This window comes from Pezoporus wallicus, unplaced genomic scaffold, assembly GCF_028554395.1.
Source record: "Pezoporus wallicus isolate ANWC-B61680 ecotype Strahan unplaced genomic scaffold, APGP_CSIRO_Pwel_v1 contig_4901, whole genome shotgun sequence".
In the NCBI taxonomy this organism is placed as follows: Eukaryota; Metazoa; Chordata; class Aves; order Psittaciformes; family Psittacidae; genus Pezoporus; species Pezoporus wallicus.
In genome coordinates this window covers 182,254-197,963 of record NW_026640354.1, presented here as the reverse complement: position 1 = coordinate 197,963, position 15,710 = coordinate 182,254, and the positions used below count along the sequence as shown (strand labels likewise).

General features: G+C 37.3%; 1 protein-coding gene across 4 annotated transcripts in view; it reads left to right on the top strand.

Moving 5' to 3' along the window:
• The window catches only part of MYO6 (myosin VI), a 79,148-nt gene that overhangs the window by 29,386 nt on the left and 34,052 nt on the right, over nt 1-15,710 (top strand). For all 4 annotated transcript variants that reach the window (XM_057418803.1, XM_057418805.1, XM_057418806.1 and 1 more), the window contains exons 10-16: nt 1,453-1,633; nt 3,954-4,098; nt 11,273-11,430; nt 12,406-12,497; nt 12,775-12,847; nt 13,972-14,099; nt 15,180-15,275. In XM_057418803.1, coding sequence (XP_057274786.1) covers nt 1,453-1,633; nt 3,954-4,098; nt 11,273-11,430; nt 12,406-12,497; nt 12,775-12,847; nt 13,972-14,099; nt 15,180-15,275 — 873 coding nt within the window. The remainder of the gene's footprint in view (nt 1-1,452; nt 1,634-3,953; nt 4,099-11,272; nt 11,431-12,405; nt 12,498-12,774; nt 12,848-13,971; nt 14,100-15,179; nt 15,276-15,710) is intronic.

Here is a 15,710-nt window from a genome sequence, read left to right as displayed (position 1 = left end):
CTTTTTTCCCTATTCTTTTTTTCCTACTCTTTTTCCTTTTTGCCTCAGTTTACCTAATTTGCCTTAAATGAAGATCTGTTGTAAAGTTGATCATTTGTGTAGGCATAAAATATCAATATTCACTTATTCTTGCTGCTGGAAGATGAACTGTGCAATCTTCTGTTACTGATATGATTTATAGGCGGGTGTTTTGTCATAAAGTGTGCTCTGTAAAGGACTTGATTTGAAATAATTGTCTAAAGTAAAACATACTGACAGAGTAATTCTGAAAATATGTTTTAGACATTAAGTAGTGGAACTACTATATGAGGCCGTACTACATAATCCCTTCAAATTCACAGCCACATGAATTTGAAGGCTCAATAAAGGATTAAATTCCAGTGATATTTAAACTTATTGTAGCCACTTAAACAGGAAATATATTGCATTGCTCAGGTTTTTAAATCAGAAATTTAGTGTTTTCTCTGTCATTTTATGAAAAATAATTGTTTATTTTAATAAAAGGAATAGTAAATTAATACTCAAAATTATTTTTGTGTTTTCCTTATCAGGAAGATGAGGTGATCATTTTACATAATTGAGATGTAGTTTAATTTTACTGATGTGTCTAAGTATTGTGTGAAGTGAATTTTTCAGATGCATGTGGTGTTTTGATGAAAATTGTGTTAGCTTATTTGACATTAGGAGGCTTCTATTTAGTTAATGATCCTTTTTAGTTGAAAACATTTTAAAGTAACTAAAAATGTAGCTCAGTCTGTGCATGTTCAGTTACTCTTGATTGCATGCAGATGTGTTACTAGCTACTATTTAAACCCATTAATAGTTAAAATGGCTTTTGATGTATTTAAATTGGGAAAATCAACAAAATGTTAAATTGGTGTTTTAAAAGTAGCTGGTATTCTTCTAACCCATAGAGCACTGCAAACAACTTTTCTGTTTCTTAATCACCAGCAAACATTTGCAAGTATATTTCTCTAAATAAGTCTGTTTAGGATAGGGATAATTCTTCCAGTTCTGGTTTGTCCTATACTCCTTTCCCATGGCCTTTTAGACGTTCTGTCATGCTATCACAAGGACGTCAGTCTTCTTTCAACTGCTAGAGGCTAGAAGCACTCCTTTGTATAAATGTTTAGATAGCTCCCTAGCTGGAGTCTTCCTTTCCACTGCTGTATTCCTGTACAGTCCTGTATTCCCATCCTTAGCTGTAACATTCTCCAACTTTTGCTTTCTGAAGATAGGCTGAAGCTTTCTTTGAAGTTTGAAGATCATGCTTCAAAGTGTCAGCAAATTAAAACAAATTAGGGTTCTTGCAATGAAGAGCTCTAATATTTTTCTACGTAGTTTAGCATGCTTTTCCCTGCCTTTTGTTATGTTTTTTTTTCTTGACTGCTAATAATTGCATTTACTTTAAAATCACTTACTGAAATTTTTGCTTATCTTGTTATTTTATAGTATCTCAAAGCAGGTTCCTTGAAGGATCCACTCTTAGATGATCATGGAGATTTCAACAGAATGTGCACAGCAATGAAAAAGATTGGACTGGATGATGCAGAAAAACTTGATCTTTTTAGAGTAGTGGCTGGTGTCCTTCACCTTGGAAATATTGATTTTGAGGAAGCTGGGAGCACTTCAGGTTAGAAAAAACAAATCAGTTTTCTGTAAAAATACTGAAAATGTCTCTTGTTTATCGATGATTCCCTTCCACGTGAATTACTGCTTTAGAAAATTACCTTGTGTTCAAGGGTAATTTAGTCTTAATTCACTCCATTTTGAAGTCAGGTTTACCTGTTTATTTTAAAATTGTAATTCTTTACGTGCTTTGAAAGTAAATAGGCTCTCACTGAAATTGTTCAAGAAATTTTTCAGTGCGAAATTTGATATAAAGATATGTTGGTATAAGCATAACTGAGACAATAGTAGAATGTGCAGGAAAGCTGAGAGGGGGATTGAGTACTTTTGAAACATTTGTTTTTACCTCAGTACTGAAATCAGCATCTCTAAGAACTGCTGTCCACAGGTTCCTGAAAGACTGAAAAAACTCACGTTCTGAATATACTACAAATCTAACTATAGTAGAAAAGATATGTATGTAGATATTTATCTTCAAGATACACAGATACAGTGAAATTGGTTCTTCTTACTCCTGCTTCAAGTATGTATAGCTAGTTTTTGAATGGTAAATCGAGCCTGATTCACAGGCTCCCACCCCCAAGCACAGTCACCACAGAACTGTACAGACACTCTGCTCAGAAGAGATTGTAGGAGCTCTCTAGTCCAATTTGTCCTCAACAAAGTAGTGCCGATACAGAATTCAGACTGGTTAGTTCACAGAGAAGGGTTGTCACAGAGAAGGTGAGGGTTGTTTTATTGTTTGTTTGGGGTTTTTTTTTGTTTGCTGGTTTGGGTTTTTTTCCCCACTTTGGTCAAATCAGAACCTTCCCAGTATCAGTTCATGATGTCTCCATCTTCATGAAATGAACATGATTAATGTGACTGAATCTGGGAAAACATCAGAGTAGAGAAGAGCAGTGGCTTCACAGGGCTCAGCAGTAAGCTGACAGGGAGCTCCCTGTTTTGAGCTGTGATTTGGGATTTTGGGATTGACAGGGTGGGACAGAGTGAGGAGGGTGCAAATGTGAGTGCAGAGACAGTTTCAGGAAGCAAACAAACAAGGAGAAAGAACCACAGAGAGTGAGGAAAGTCAGGATTTAGAGAAGAGAAAGAGGATACCAGAAAACTTATTTTCTCTGAATTTGGAATTTCAAACCTTTCCCCCCTGGAATAAGTTACTGAACTTCTGAAATGTTCGTTGCAAATACAGGCTGTATTCTGCTCTCACACTGTATGTGTACACACAGGGTGCACGGCAGTGTGTCTCTTAGCAGAGACCCTCTGAAGTCCTGTTGCTGCTTCAAAAACCTGGGAAACACCAAACAAAAGCTGGTTACTACAAGACAAATGCTGTTTCAGAGCTTCCAAAATCAAGCCACAAAAGCCTCAATCTTTTAAGGACTCCTTTTACCTTTTCTTTTTATTTTTTTTTTCTTAGTGTCATTGTAGAGCTAAGGATTTCACATAGTGTTTAAGTTTTTTATCTATCCCTTTTGGTCTCTTTACTTAACCCGTAGAAATAAATTTTACTGAGAACAACAGGAAATGTAATCATGGCACATGTAATTAAGTGTTAGATTTTGCTGAAGTGTTTTGAGTGCTTCAGTTAGAGAGTTACAAACCTGTAGTAGCTGGACAAGCTCTGGCACTGAGGCCGTTGTGCCAGGCAGAAGATAGCACACCTCCCTGCTGTTTACCTGGGAAAATGTACATACCAGTATCTGAAAATGTTAAGTGCTGGGAGTGCTGCGCCAGGAACTTCTGTTGCAGTGCAAGGAAGTCTGGGGGATTGCAGGAACACCTAGATGCAGTTAGTTACATCGCTGCAGTTACTTGCTAGGTATTTATTAGCATTTTAGCATTTTGGGGTAGTTCTTTCATTTACAAGCAGTTTAGCTTTTGAACAGCCCATGCTTAGAACGATGTTCAAAAAATACAGAATTTCACACATAGTTTTGGGTTTTTTTTTTTTCATTTGGCTTTTTTTGGCTTTTTTTTTTTTTGACTTTGTTGTTGTTGTTTGGGTTGTTATTTCGGCTTTGGGGGCTCTTGGTTTTGAGAACTGGCTCTTCACATTTAATACAGGAATTAATTTCCAGAGGCAATCTTTAATTCCTTTAAAATTGATGTTACTTCTAGTCGCCATGACAAGATCATCACCAGTTCAGTGTTTTTTCCCTAGAATTTCCTATAAAACGGCCCAAATGGCAGCTGTTGAACTGACCCTAGCGAGTAGGCTTTACAGCAGACGAGCGCGCCAGCGCCTGCCCGCCGCGGGCAGCGCCTGGCGGTGTTGGTGTGCCGGCGGTGTAGCGGAGCTGGGTTGTGCTTGTTGCTCGCAGGGGGCTGCACGGTGGGGCCGCGGAGCGAGCCGGCGCTGGAGTGCTGCGCTGCGCTGCTGGGGCTCGACCGGGAGGACCTGCGCGGCAGCCTAACCACGCGCGTCATGCTCACCACGGCAGGGGGCGCCAAAGGAACGGTCATCAAGTGAGTCCTGCGCGCCGCCCCTCTCTTTCCTTCCCCGCGGCCCCGGGGTGGCGGGGGGAGACGCGCGTACGCCGGGGTTTGCCTTGGAGTGCTCACAGGGGCGTCTGCAGCAAGTGCGGTTCGGGGCCGGGGGCCGTGGAACCGGCCCAGCTCCTCTCCCATCTGTTAGACTTCGCTTCGCGCCCCAGCGCATCAAGGTCTGGTCTGCCCCCTGCGACGGGGTTCGTCCCCTCCCGTACCAGCGGGAAAAACGCGCTCAGACTCCCTCTTGACGAGTATTAACCGAGTTGCAGTCAGCGCAAGTGCAGCTGTTCATGTCGCTTACTTAGTGGTTTACAAAAATACAAACCCCATGGTGCTGCAAAAATCCGAGTCTGCAGCAGACTCACATCCTTCGTCCCTTCAAAACGGCAACAACGTGCTATTCTTTTCCGTCATGCAAACGATAATTTAGAGATGGCTAATTATTAACACAGCTTTTTTGGGTTTTTCTTAGTTATTTGGTTTTATTTTCCCAAAGCAGTTGGTCCAAATGCATGTTTTTAGATGCCTGGGCTTGCTTGGTTTTAGTTTATTGGAGTATTATCTTAATCTTCGTTGGGAAGAGTGGCAGTTGTACAATGACTGACTAAAGTGTGTTTCATTTTCAAGAAAAAAACAGCTTTGAATAAGTCGCTATCACATTTTATGAAGTCCCTCACGTTCCAGTGAGTGCGCTGTGTGGCCAAAGAAAGCATAGCGATCAGCCTGTTAAATCCGTAGCTCACATTGAAAATTAGATATGCTAGAAGATCTAACAGGTACACTAGGTCAAGGATTGTTAGTGCTGTGCCTGAAGTATTTCAGAAGATACTTGGATGAATCTTTCTTGTAATAAGAATAGTGAACAGGATGAATTTAAGGGAAAGGTCTTTTTTTGTTTGTTTTGTTTGGTGTTTTGTTTTTTTTTTCCTGTAGCTTTTATGAGTGCATCACTATTGAAGTAAATATGACCTTAAAAAATTGTGATTATTCCTTTCATTTTGTCAAGAAGCTATTATCAGGGTAACTGCCTAGGCACAGAATTAGGGTAGTGTTTTCTTTCTGTATGTGGAGATGTTTCCTTTGTTCTAGTGAGAAACCTCTAACTTCCACCACAATTTTTTCTTCTTGAGATTGCTCCCACTAGCATGCAAGCTGTCAGGGATACCAGCTAAGCTGCATGCAACTGAATTGTGTCTTTTAACATTTAGGTTTCTGTGTTGTGTATTTTCTGGAGGTAAAGAAAACACCGCATCAAAAACTGAACTTGGGCTAAACAGTTTGAAGGATGTTGAAAGTAATTGTCAATGTTTAGCTGAATGCATTAGTCTTTTAATACAGAAGCCGATTGGCATTCACGTCAGTCATTGGAAGAATGCACAGGTACTTCCTATTGACTTGTGGAAACAACCAGATTGTTTTAGTGAATCAGAAATACAGCTTTATGCATATTATACCAGAAGTTTAATATTTGAAAGTTAAAATTATCTGCATTAATGTGGAATATATAAATTCTTCCCATATTTTATGTCTTTTGAAATGTATTACTATAATTTATATTTATGTCTTGTAGTATGAAGTATTTGATAATACATCATAAACTTGTGGACTGAAACAAAGTAATAGCTGATTGATTTAACCTTTGTATGTCACTGTGGCCAGTAAGGTGTCCGGTGTTAGTTAATGCATGCTTAAGTTATGTCGGACTTCTGAGGTGAAAAGTGGACCTTTGAGAACTTGAGAGCATCAGCATTTTTAGTTCTCAAGTGATGTAATGGATTTGAGTAATGAAGGTTTCCAGTGGTCAAGAACTCATTCTGTGAAGGAAAAGTAATCTTGAACTCTACCTAATTCTAACCAATAAAGATAAATTAAAATACAATAGCTTTAATGGAAATACTGTTCAGTGTTTGCTTCCTAATCTGCAGGGTGAAACTGATCTTCCTGGCCAAAACTGGAGCACAGTAAGCCATCAGTGACAGTCTGTGCTGTTTTACCATAATGGTTTTTTTTTTTTTAGGAAACACAGAAGCTCTTCTGAATTAATTCATATTCAGGAGTCTTAAGTTTAGCATGGGTATAGGCAGTTGTTCCAGTAAGACATTATTACCAAATAGCTGATCTTTGGGGTGTATTTCTAGTAGAGAAAACAAGTAGCTTTTTGGTGGTCTTTTTATTTCTGTACTTTGAAAGAAGGGATGTTCAAGAGTTAGAACTTCATAGTGACTACCATGGAAAGAGTTATAATGCTGGGACAAATAGTAAGTAATGACTGGGGAGCGGTTATTCTGCTTTCAGTTAAAAGCTCAAGATCTAGATCTCTTCAGAATATCCAATAATGTATTACTGGAAAGTGGTTATAAATTCCTCTTCTCCCCCTCAGTTATTAGAAATTGAGGACTCTTGGTCACTATCTTCTTGCTGCTTTATTAACTGATACAGAAAGTTACAAGTAATTTTTGCCTTATAACAATTTTTAACGTGTAGGAGGACATGGGTCTTGCAGGTCATAGTGCCTCCAGTGGCCAGTATTTTCCAGATTTTACTGTTTGCTGTCTTCCAGACCGTGTCTAAATTGACCACAAAATCGTTGATGTATTCATCCAGGATAAATTTTAGCAGTATTATGGGCAACATTAAGAGTAGAAAATTATATATAATACAGTACAGATGGTGCTCATATTAACACAGGGCAGTATGACAATTGAAGGTTTTGAAAGTTAGTAACGTTTTTTACCTAATTCAACTTGTGATCCACTTTCTCTGCCAGCTCACTGCTTACCTGGTTAATCTTCATCTTGTATTTGCATTTTTGAATTCTCCTACGTATACCATCACACACCTTTACCAAAATTTATCTTGTGGATTTTTAGATTGTGTTTTCAATTTGTGAAAATAATTTTGTATGCTGATGTTGTTACCAAGATTTTCTGCTTTCTTAGTTCGGTATTACCAGACCATTTTTTGAAAATACCCTTACTTTCGTATTCCTTTTAAGTGAAAGTGTTAATGGGAAGAAGAAGGGGGTTGAACAAATCATATCCATGTCAGATTCAGATGCCACCCCACTGGAAATGCTCTCAGTGAACTGTTGACTCATCCTCTGAGAGCAGATTAGTTTTGTCTGTTGTACACATAACATATAAAGTGTTTCTGTATAGTTTCCCTTTGAGAATGTTTGATGGCACACAGCAAGCACTAAAGCAAAGGTTTTTCATAATATATGGCTTCCCTTTCACCACATCTCAAGTAACCCTGTCAAGGAAGGTTTCTTAAGAACAAATTCAATTTCTGATACAGCTTCAAATTCAGTTTGGGTTAAGACTGTAAAGATTTTCTGTTCAGCATATTTATCCTGAAAAGCCTGGTGCATTGCTAGCAGTGTACTGTTTCAAAAGTCTGCAAGCACAAGAAGCTATGTTCCTGTGGAACTACTTCATTTTTCCCCAATGTTTTATTTTGTGAATAGCAAAAATTAATTCAGAGGACTCCTTCCACTAACTCAAAGGATTAATGCATTAAGCCTCTTTATCTAGCCTTTTCTAAACTTGTGCAGCTAAATGCAAACATATGCTAACAAGTACACAAATATCTTTTTCTCGTGTGCCTTACTGCATGTGCAAGGAAAGTGGATTATAATGTTTTAGATGTTTATTAAAGAGCCACCAGGTTTTCCACAGTAGCAATAGTTTCTAAATTATTTGATTGCCATCAAAATTAGGGTTTTGACAAGTACATTGTTTTATTTTGTTCCATCAACCCAAAGAGCTACTCATTTTGCTCTCTTTCTTAGGGACCTTTTGTGTGCAAGTAGATCATGTGAGTCCTAGCAGGTCACAGTGAATGAATAGCTCAGCTGAAATCACTGCTTAGAGTATAACAAAGGTTTTGTTCTGCTGGGCACAACGGAGCCAACAAGGAACAGTAGGAGGGTGATGTTAAATACTGTCTCTTTGACTTTTATTAGATACTAATGTGCGGTGGACTGCCAGGGACACTTGACAGCTGCACTGTGTTTATCTGTCCCTGTTAGTCTCCCAGAAAGAGCATAATGTTGGCTGATGTTTTTGCCATCCATGTGAAGTATGTTTACATACAGAAATTATGTGTTAGTATTCAAAATCCAGTACACCTCTTAGACTGTAAATGTGCTGTACTCCTCTTTTGCTCAGTTTCTCCATTTCCAAGAAGACTTTCAAAAAGGTTTCCGTCATCATAAAGTAAATTATTTTACAGTGTGCAAAATTTAACTTACATCACTCCTGATCTTCCAGCTCCTTTTGGAGTACATTTTCTACCAGAATGCAATATTTTTGGATAGTGGTGCCAAAGCTTCTGTTGGAAAAGTACTGTGTTAAAAAAAGAAGAGGTTTTTCTACAGATTTTGAAACTTTTCTCAAATTACAAATGTGCTGCTTATATTCTTTAGTTATGTAGGCCTTTCACTAGGTACGGTTAATTCATCCAGGCCATTTTATTTGTGAAGCAGTAACTACTGGATGACAGTAATGGATGGGTATCACTTCACCTGCTTTCTCTCCCTTAATTGTTGTCAACCATGGGCAAATTGTGCCTATTTTAATTGCAGTTTATGTGTTCTAGAAAATGTTTGGGTACTGCACAGAATTGTCCACAGGATAAATCTAGCCCACGAGAATGCTTTCCCTTAGGCCTCAGATTCCTTGGATTGCTGGAAAACATGATGAATAAGTTAGTATGAAAACCAAACAAGTTGAGGGTTTTTTTTGTTGTTTTGTTTTGTTTTTTATTGCAACCTTACCAAATGGCTCAGAATTTAGTAAAATTTCTTCCCTATTCTTTACATGTAGCTGATGAAGGGAGAAGGTGAAACGGCGATAGGAAAATATATTTTTTTCCTGGTCAGTCAGGAGGACAAAAGAGGTTCCTTTGTTAGTGTGCAGACCACAGGAAAGGAGGAGCAGAGTTGGGAGCAAGTTCATGAGAAGGAAGTTACTTGTTCTGAATGTCACTTCTGTAATAGGACTATTCTGTATTTCCTGGCCCAATGCAATTTCAGCATTATTTTGTGATTCTGTACTTTCAGCTGTGCAAAATGCATTGCAGGGATACATTTACTTTCTGTAGATTTCTGCTGCATACTGTGAAATTTAACAATAAGGTTTTGTGCAGCCTCTGGAGTCCTCCTTAATAATGGCAGAATAGGATATTTTTGAAGAACAGGGCTGTTTGATAAATACATTCTCTAGAAGTATGACTGTTTGCTGTGTTGTTAGGAAAAAAAAAAAGTAAATGGAAAGCATGAATGATTTTAGTGTATTGTATTATGTAATAGGCCTGCAGCTGACGTGTGGGAATTAGTATTCTGATCTCTTAAACGTATCAGAATGGAATGTAAAGGTACCTTCTTTCTATTTATAAGATAAGATTTCTGTCAGTACTTGTTACCTTAAGTCAGGAGATACTTATCGGAAGACAAGACTGTGTGTTAAAGCTAATTACTATCAAATGTAATGTAGCTGCAGGCGTCCTTAGTGAACGGAGTCTGATTCCCTGACTTAACACAAGTCACAATAGAAATCCATCAGTCTCATGTTTCTCTATCAGAAATACCATCCTTGAAAAATAAAGAAATAATAAATATGACTTAGTTAGTGCTTGTGAATTCTGGGAAGTGAAGGAAATGATGCAGTATCAGTAAGCTGTTGTCATGGTTTAACCCCAGCTGGCAGCTAAGCCTCACTCAGCTGCACTCTCAGGATGGGGGAGAGAATTGGAAGGGTAAAAATGAGAAAACTTGTAGGGGTTGGGTGGTGGGGTTTTTTGTTGTTTGGTGTGTGGGTTTGTTTTTTTTTCTTCTTGTTTTTTTTTTTTTTTGTGTGCGTGTGTGTTTTTTTTGAGGGAGGGGGTGTTTGTTTTTTTGTTTTTTTTTTTTGGCTGCTAAACTGGGATATAGACTTGCAATAAATAATCACAATGCAGAATAAAGGTTTATGAGTAAGAGAGAGAGAATAAATTATCATCTCTTAAAAGGCCTCTCTTTCCAGTCTTTTAAAAGAATCCTTATTTTGGAATTGCATCTAACTTTCACACTCCCTTATCTATGTTTTTTAACCTATTGGTGATTAACTTACAGCCTTATAACCTTAGTTACAGCCCTTATGAAAGCACAGGGACAAAGATGTCAGAGCAAAATTGAACTATAGGTTTTATTGTAACGAGGCACCTCAGAAATAAATAGCTGAAGTGTTTTTTGTAGGTGGAGCTGTATATACTTTAAATATCTTTCTCTGATAATTGTCAATATAGTTTCTAATTATCTAATAAACAAGTATGAAAACATCTGCATTCTGCCTCTACTGAGGATAGTGAAAAATTCTTTTTTTATGTAAATAGGATAGTTAGGTTAACTTGGCAAGATTGTTTCCTACCTAGGCCTACAGCTCAGGTTTTATTTTTCCTTTTTGTTTTTGGTGGTGGTGGTGTTATTTTTTATTTTTTTATTTTTTTATATATATACAAAAATTAGACTTTTTAAGTTTAGGGTTCAAGCTCAGTATTTCAGAGTGTCCTGGGTTCAGCAGTAGCAGTCATTTTTCTCCTTCTTGGTAGCTGGTGCAGTGCAGTGTTTTGACTTTCAGCTCGGGAGCAGAGCTGATGACAATGTTTACCCTGACCAAGGACTTTGTGAGCCTCATGCTCTGCCAGGGAGGAGGGGAAGCTGGGAGGTAGCAGAGACAGGACACCTGATCCAAGCTGACCAAAGAGGTATTCCATACCACAGCACATCATGCCCAGGATGTAACTGGGAGTTAGCCAGAAGGGCTGGGAGACTGCAGGGTTGGAGGAGGTATGGGTTGGTGCTTGGTCAGGCTGGGGGGGGCGAGTTATCGGTTGGCTGGTGGTGAGGTGATGTATTCTCTTCCCTTGTTATTTCCTTTATCATTGTTATTATTGGTGGTAGCAGTAGTGATTTGTGTCATACCTTAGTTACTAAACTGTTCTTATCTCAACCCGTGGGAGTTGCATTCTTTTCGATTCCCCTTTCCGTCCCTCTGGGAGTAGGGGGAGGGAAAGAAGGGGGGGAGTGAGCGAACGAGTTACCTGACTGGGTTTAAACCACGACACAGAGTAAGGAATTCTGAAAAATAAGATCTGTATTTTTGGCTTTTAGGGTACCCTTGAAAGTGGAACAAGCAAACAATGCTCGTGATGCCTTGGCTAAAACGGTGTATAGTCATCTGTTTGACCATGTAGTGAATAGGGTAAACCAGTGTTTTCCATTTGAGACTTCTTCTTTCTTCATTGGAGTTCTAGATATAGCTGGTTTTGGTAAGTATAAAAAATACAAATTAATTTCTTGTTGTCTTTTATTGCCACCAAAGATTCAGTGATAAATTTTGCAATGGAGAGTGGGAGTGGTTTTTTCTGGTGGTTGTGGGGGGGGGATGAGTTACAGGGACTTAAGAAAATATCAAGAGAGCAGTTAAAGTTTCGCTTTCCAGAGACCCAAGAAAGTAGAGGAGGTCTAGAGCTTCTCCTGGTGACCTAATAACACTAACAAGCATTAGTGTGAAACTAAGCATCTTTGTAATGATTTCAGATTCCTGTAATGTCTACATACACGCAGATTTTGAAGGACTAATAATTTGGAACTGTGGCTAGCTAGTAGAATTAGGAAACATATTGTATGTGCGTGCTCTTTCCCCGTTCAGTCCTGAGAAGATCACTGGATACTAACAGCCAACTGAAGTCTCCAAATTAAGATACTGTTTCCCGGAGGGTGGATAGTGCTGTTACAGATTTGGACTTTGGGCTTCTGGTTGCTCCAAGAAAGTGGTGGGCATTGGTCATTCCTGGAAAGCTTTTGTCCAGTTTTAGGGGCATGTTTTCAGATTAGGGCATGTTTTATGGTGTGCTCTCACCCTGCTAAGGTGTTCCATAAAGAATGAACCAAGGAAATTTTGGTTTTCGGGTCTCTAGAGCTATGGTATGCTATGCTAGCCTGTTGTAGCATGGATGGGTGAGGATGTATTGGTACAGTTTTACTGTATGGTAGCATCTTGCTTTGGTTTGCTGCCAGATAAAGCTGTTATTTGTCTTGGAAATATGATCTGTTGCAGTATTTTTATATCTGTTTTATTCACAACTTGAAAATCTGTGAAAGCTTGTATTTTACTGAAAGTAAAGAGATATGGATCTGAATACATCTTCAAGTACTAGTACTGTGAAGCTTCTCTTATTTATTCTCTACTGTAAGTTCTTGGAACACTGGTTTATCATAGAAGTTTATTTTCTGTTTTTCAGAATACTTTGAACACAACAGTTTTGAGCAATTCTGTATTAACTACTGTAATGAAAAACTGCAGCAGTTTTTTAATGAAAGGATTCTGAAAGAGGTAAGTTTAATTTTATATTTGAGGCTTTATATTTTTAAGTAGGGAGATACCTAAAGTAGCACTGCTTTCAGTATGACTGCACATTATGCTTAGATTAAAAAAAAATCAGCTGACAGCTTTCCTACTGTGTGACATCTAGTTGTGTCAGAAAATAATATAGCTCTTTAAAAAGCAACAGTCTTTTTTTCCTCTTCTTTTTTACCATCCATTAAAATGAAGCATCCATATGTTGAATGGTGCTTTATCTTTTCAATTACTTTTTTTTTACCTTTCTTAGGAGCAAGAACTTTACCAAAAGGAAGGCCTGGGGGTTAATGAAGTGCGCTATGTAGATAATCAGGACTGTATAGGTATGTACTTCTTGAAATGTTGAGCTATTCATTAGTGTCATGGAAGAAAAAGCTTCAAGGAGAAAAAGCAAGATATACATAGTACTAGTAACTTGATGCTTATAATGACTTGCAACCTTGTGAATTCTTCCAGCTTTGTATAACATTCTAGTTCTGGTTAGTAATAGAGCCATGTTGTCCTACAGTGTGTGTTAACTGCAGCTAGGACTTGTGAATTTCCTGTGCGTTTTCCTAGAAAACTAAGTGGAACCCCTAAATAGGGTAAATAAAGAAGCATGTAAGGGTGTCTGGTGAAAAATATTGTCTGTAGCTAAATTAGCGTATTCAGATTTTATGAGTATAAATTCTTTGCTTTGAAGCTGTCTCTGTGCTTTATATATAGCCTCATACTGTTTAAAGTCTGTGGTGAGAGTTCACAGGCCTTGCTGCAGTACAAGTATTATTTCTTCCTTCCCACAGAAGAAAATTGGGTAGTAAAAATTCCTCTTACAATAACAGTTTCATAGATAATACAAAAAAGTTTTAAAAGCTGCAAAATTCTTGTGTCTAATATTTTCAAGGGCATGAATTTTTATGTGAGCTTTCAAGGGCTTTTGTATATGTATGTGAAAAGTTACTTGTAAAAAGTTGTGAAGCCACTACTGTATGCTAAAGTCTGATCTGCTTTTCTTAAATGCATTTAATTCTCCTTCCTGGATCTTGTTGTGAATGGAAGTATTTGCCTTGTAATGCTTATTGTTTTAGGAAGTGGGATAACCAATTACCACATAAAGACCTATAGTTATACCACACAACCATTAGAAGTATTTTGGCACCTTTTGGGAGTTAGATGACTGAATTAAACTTGAGACCAAGAGTAAAAACCAAACAATCCATGCCTTATCTTTTTTTTTCCCAACATTGCTTGTGTTAGACTTAGAACTTGGTATGTATAGGACATAGATTAAATCAACAATTTGGATATGTAGAATTAATTTGAAATTACTTTCTGTGTTTTGTGTTCACAGCTCTCTCTAGGTACCTTTATACAGAATTGGATAAGTAGTATTTTAAATTTGTAATGTTCAGTTCTGATCTGAATTTATATATTCAAATTTTGTAAATATATTTTGTTTTATTGATAGATTTGATTGAAGCAAAATTAATAGGTGTACTGGATATTCTGGATGAAGAAAATCGTCTTCCCCAACCAAGCGACCAGCATTTTACTTCAGTTGTGCACCAAAAACACAAGGACCATTTCAGGCTCTCTGTAGGTTTATTTTTGCTGTCTTGTTTTAATAAAATAGTTCTTGGAACAGTTGAAAGTAACACTTCCAAGTTAATGAAAACCTTTCCTAAGAAATCTCATACCAGACCAGTTTGCACAATCCATATCCTTTTGTTAAAGCCACGTTTAGTTATTAGTTTGTTAAAAAGTTCACTGAAGGCTTAAGTCTTGCTTAAGTAGCAATTCTTATTTCCTGCTGAAGCTAAAGCCATATTCTTCACTGATACTTGGAGCTTATTAACATGTAATGCATGAAAAGGAAATAAAGCCACATTTTAATTTAGATTATTTCATATCTACTATGAACTGTTTTGTTGTTCCTTTCAAAAATTGCTTGCTTTAGAGAATATGTGACTCACATGGAGTGTCTAGCTAGCACTTCACAGATGAAAATAAGGAAAACAAGCAAAACCTTTTGTTGTTAATTCTTTAACATACAGCACCTTGTAGAGTAGTCATACAAATTATTGCAATTTACATTACTTCTGTTGAAATGCAAAATAAAAAAACCCAAACAAAACAAAACTCTGTTCCCTGCTGAAAAATGCAAGCAAAAGGAGCTAAATAAAATTGTCTTCCATTTATCTTTCGTTAAATTCCCACTTAATCTTGCTTAACTAGATTACTGTGCAATGAAACATTTTTGTCTCTATGTGTATGATCAGGCAGGTGGTTGTCTTTTAAAATATAGCATCTAAACATATAATTTCAACTTCCGTCTAATCCTGTTCATATGACAAGGCTGTTCATCAGCTGTGAAATGAATGGTGTTGAAATCGTTGGTTAAAGGCAGAAAGAAAATCAAAAGCTAATGTTAACAATCCTGGTGACCTTTGTTTTGAATGTGAGGTATCTTAAGGGTGTGAATGAGAATGAAAATGAAAGCAGGTTTTTGAGTATCTTGTGTTGAATGGGAAGGTCAGTGGTCAACATAATTGTACTGCAGGAAGTGCCATTTTTAAAACCTAGTGCTCCTGGCAAAGTTGTGGTGATGTTTTAAGAATAAACTTTTTCTCATTCTCCAGTGTAATTCTTCTTTGTAATTCAATTTTTAAATTGCAGATTCCTAGAAAGTCTAAATTGGCTGTTCACAGAAATATCAGAGATGATGAAGGCTTTATTATCCGGCATTTTGCAGGAGCAGTATGCTACGAGACTGTAAGTTTACTTTCGCAAAACTCTTTCTGTTATGCTTTGTAGTATTTTTGTATTTTTCAGTTAAATAATAAAATTTAATTTCACAGAAGAGAAATTCCAAAGTTGATGTCTTAGATTTGAAACTAATTTTGTATGTGACAGAATTGACTGTTTCTTTTAACTTCTCAAATTAACAGTCTGACAAAATACCTGAAGTTGCCATCCTCAAAATACAGATATATTCAAAAACATTGAAACACCTGAAGCCAATATCTGAACTCTTACTTTAAAAATACCAGGTTTTAGGATAAACAGAAGATCCATAATTATTTTGTTGTTCTGGTCTGTAACTCCAGTGTGTAAGAGCAAAGCTACTTCCAGAGATGGCTTTTTTGTCATTTAAAAATGCATACTTCTTCATATGTGCTTCAGAGCACTCCAAGAATTGTAATGATT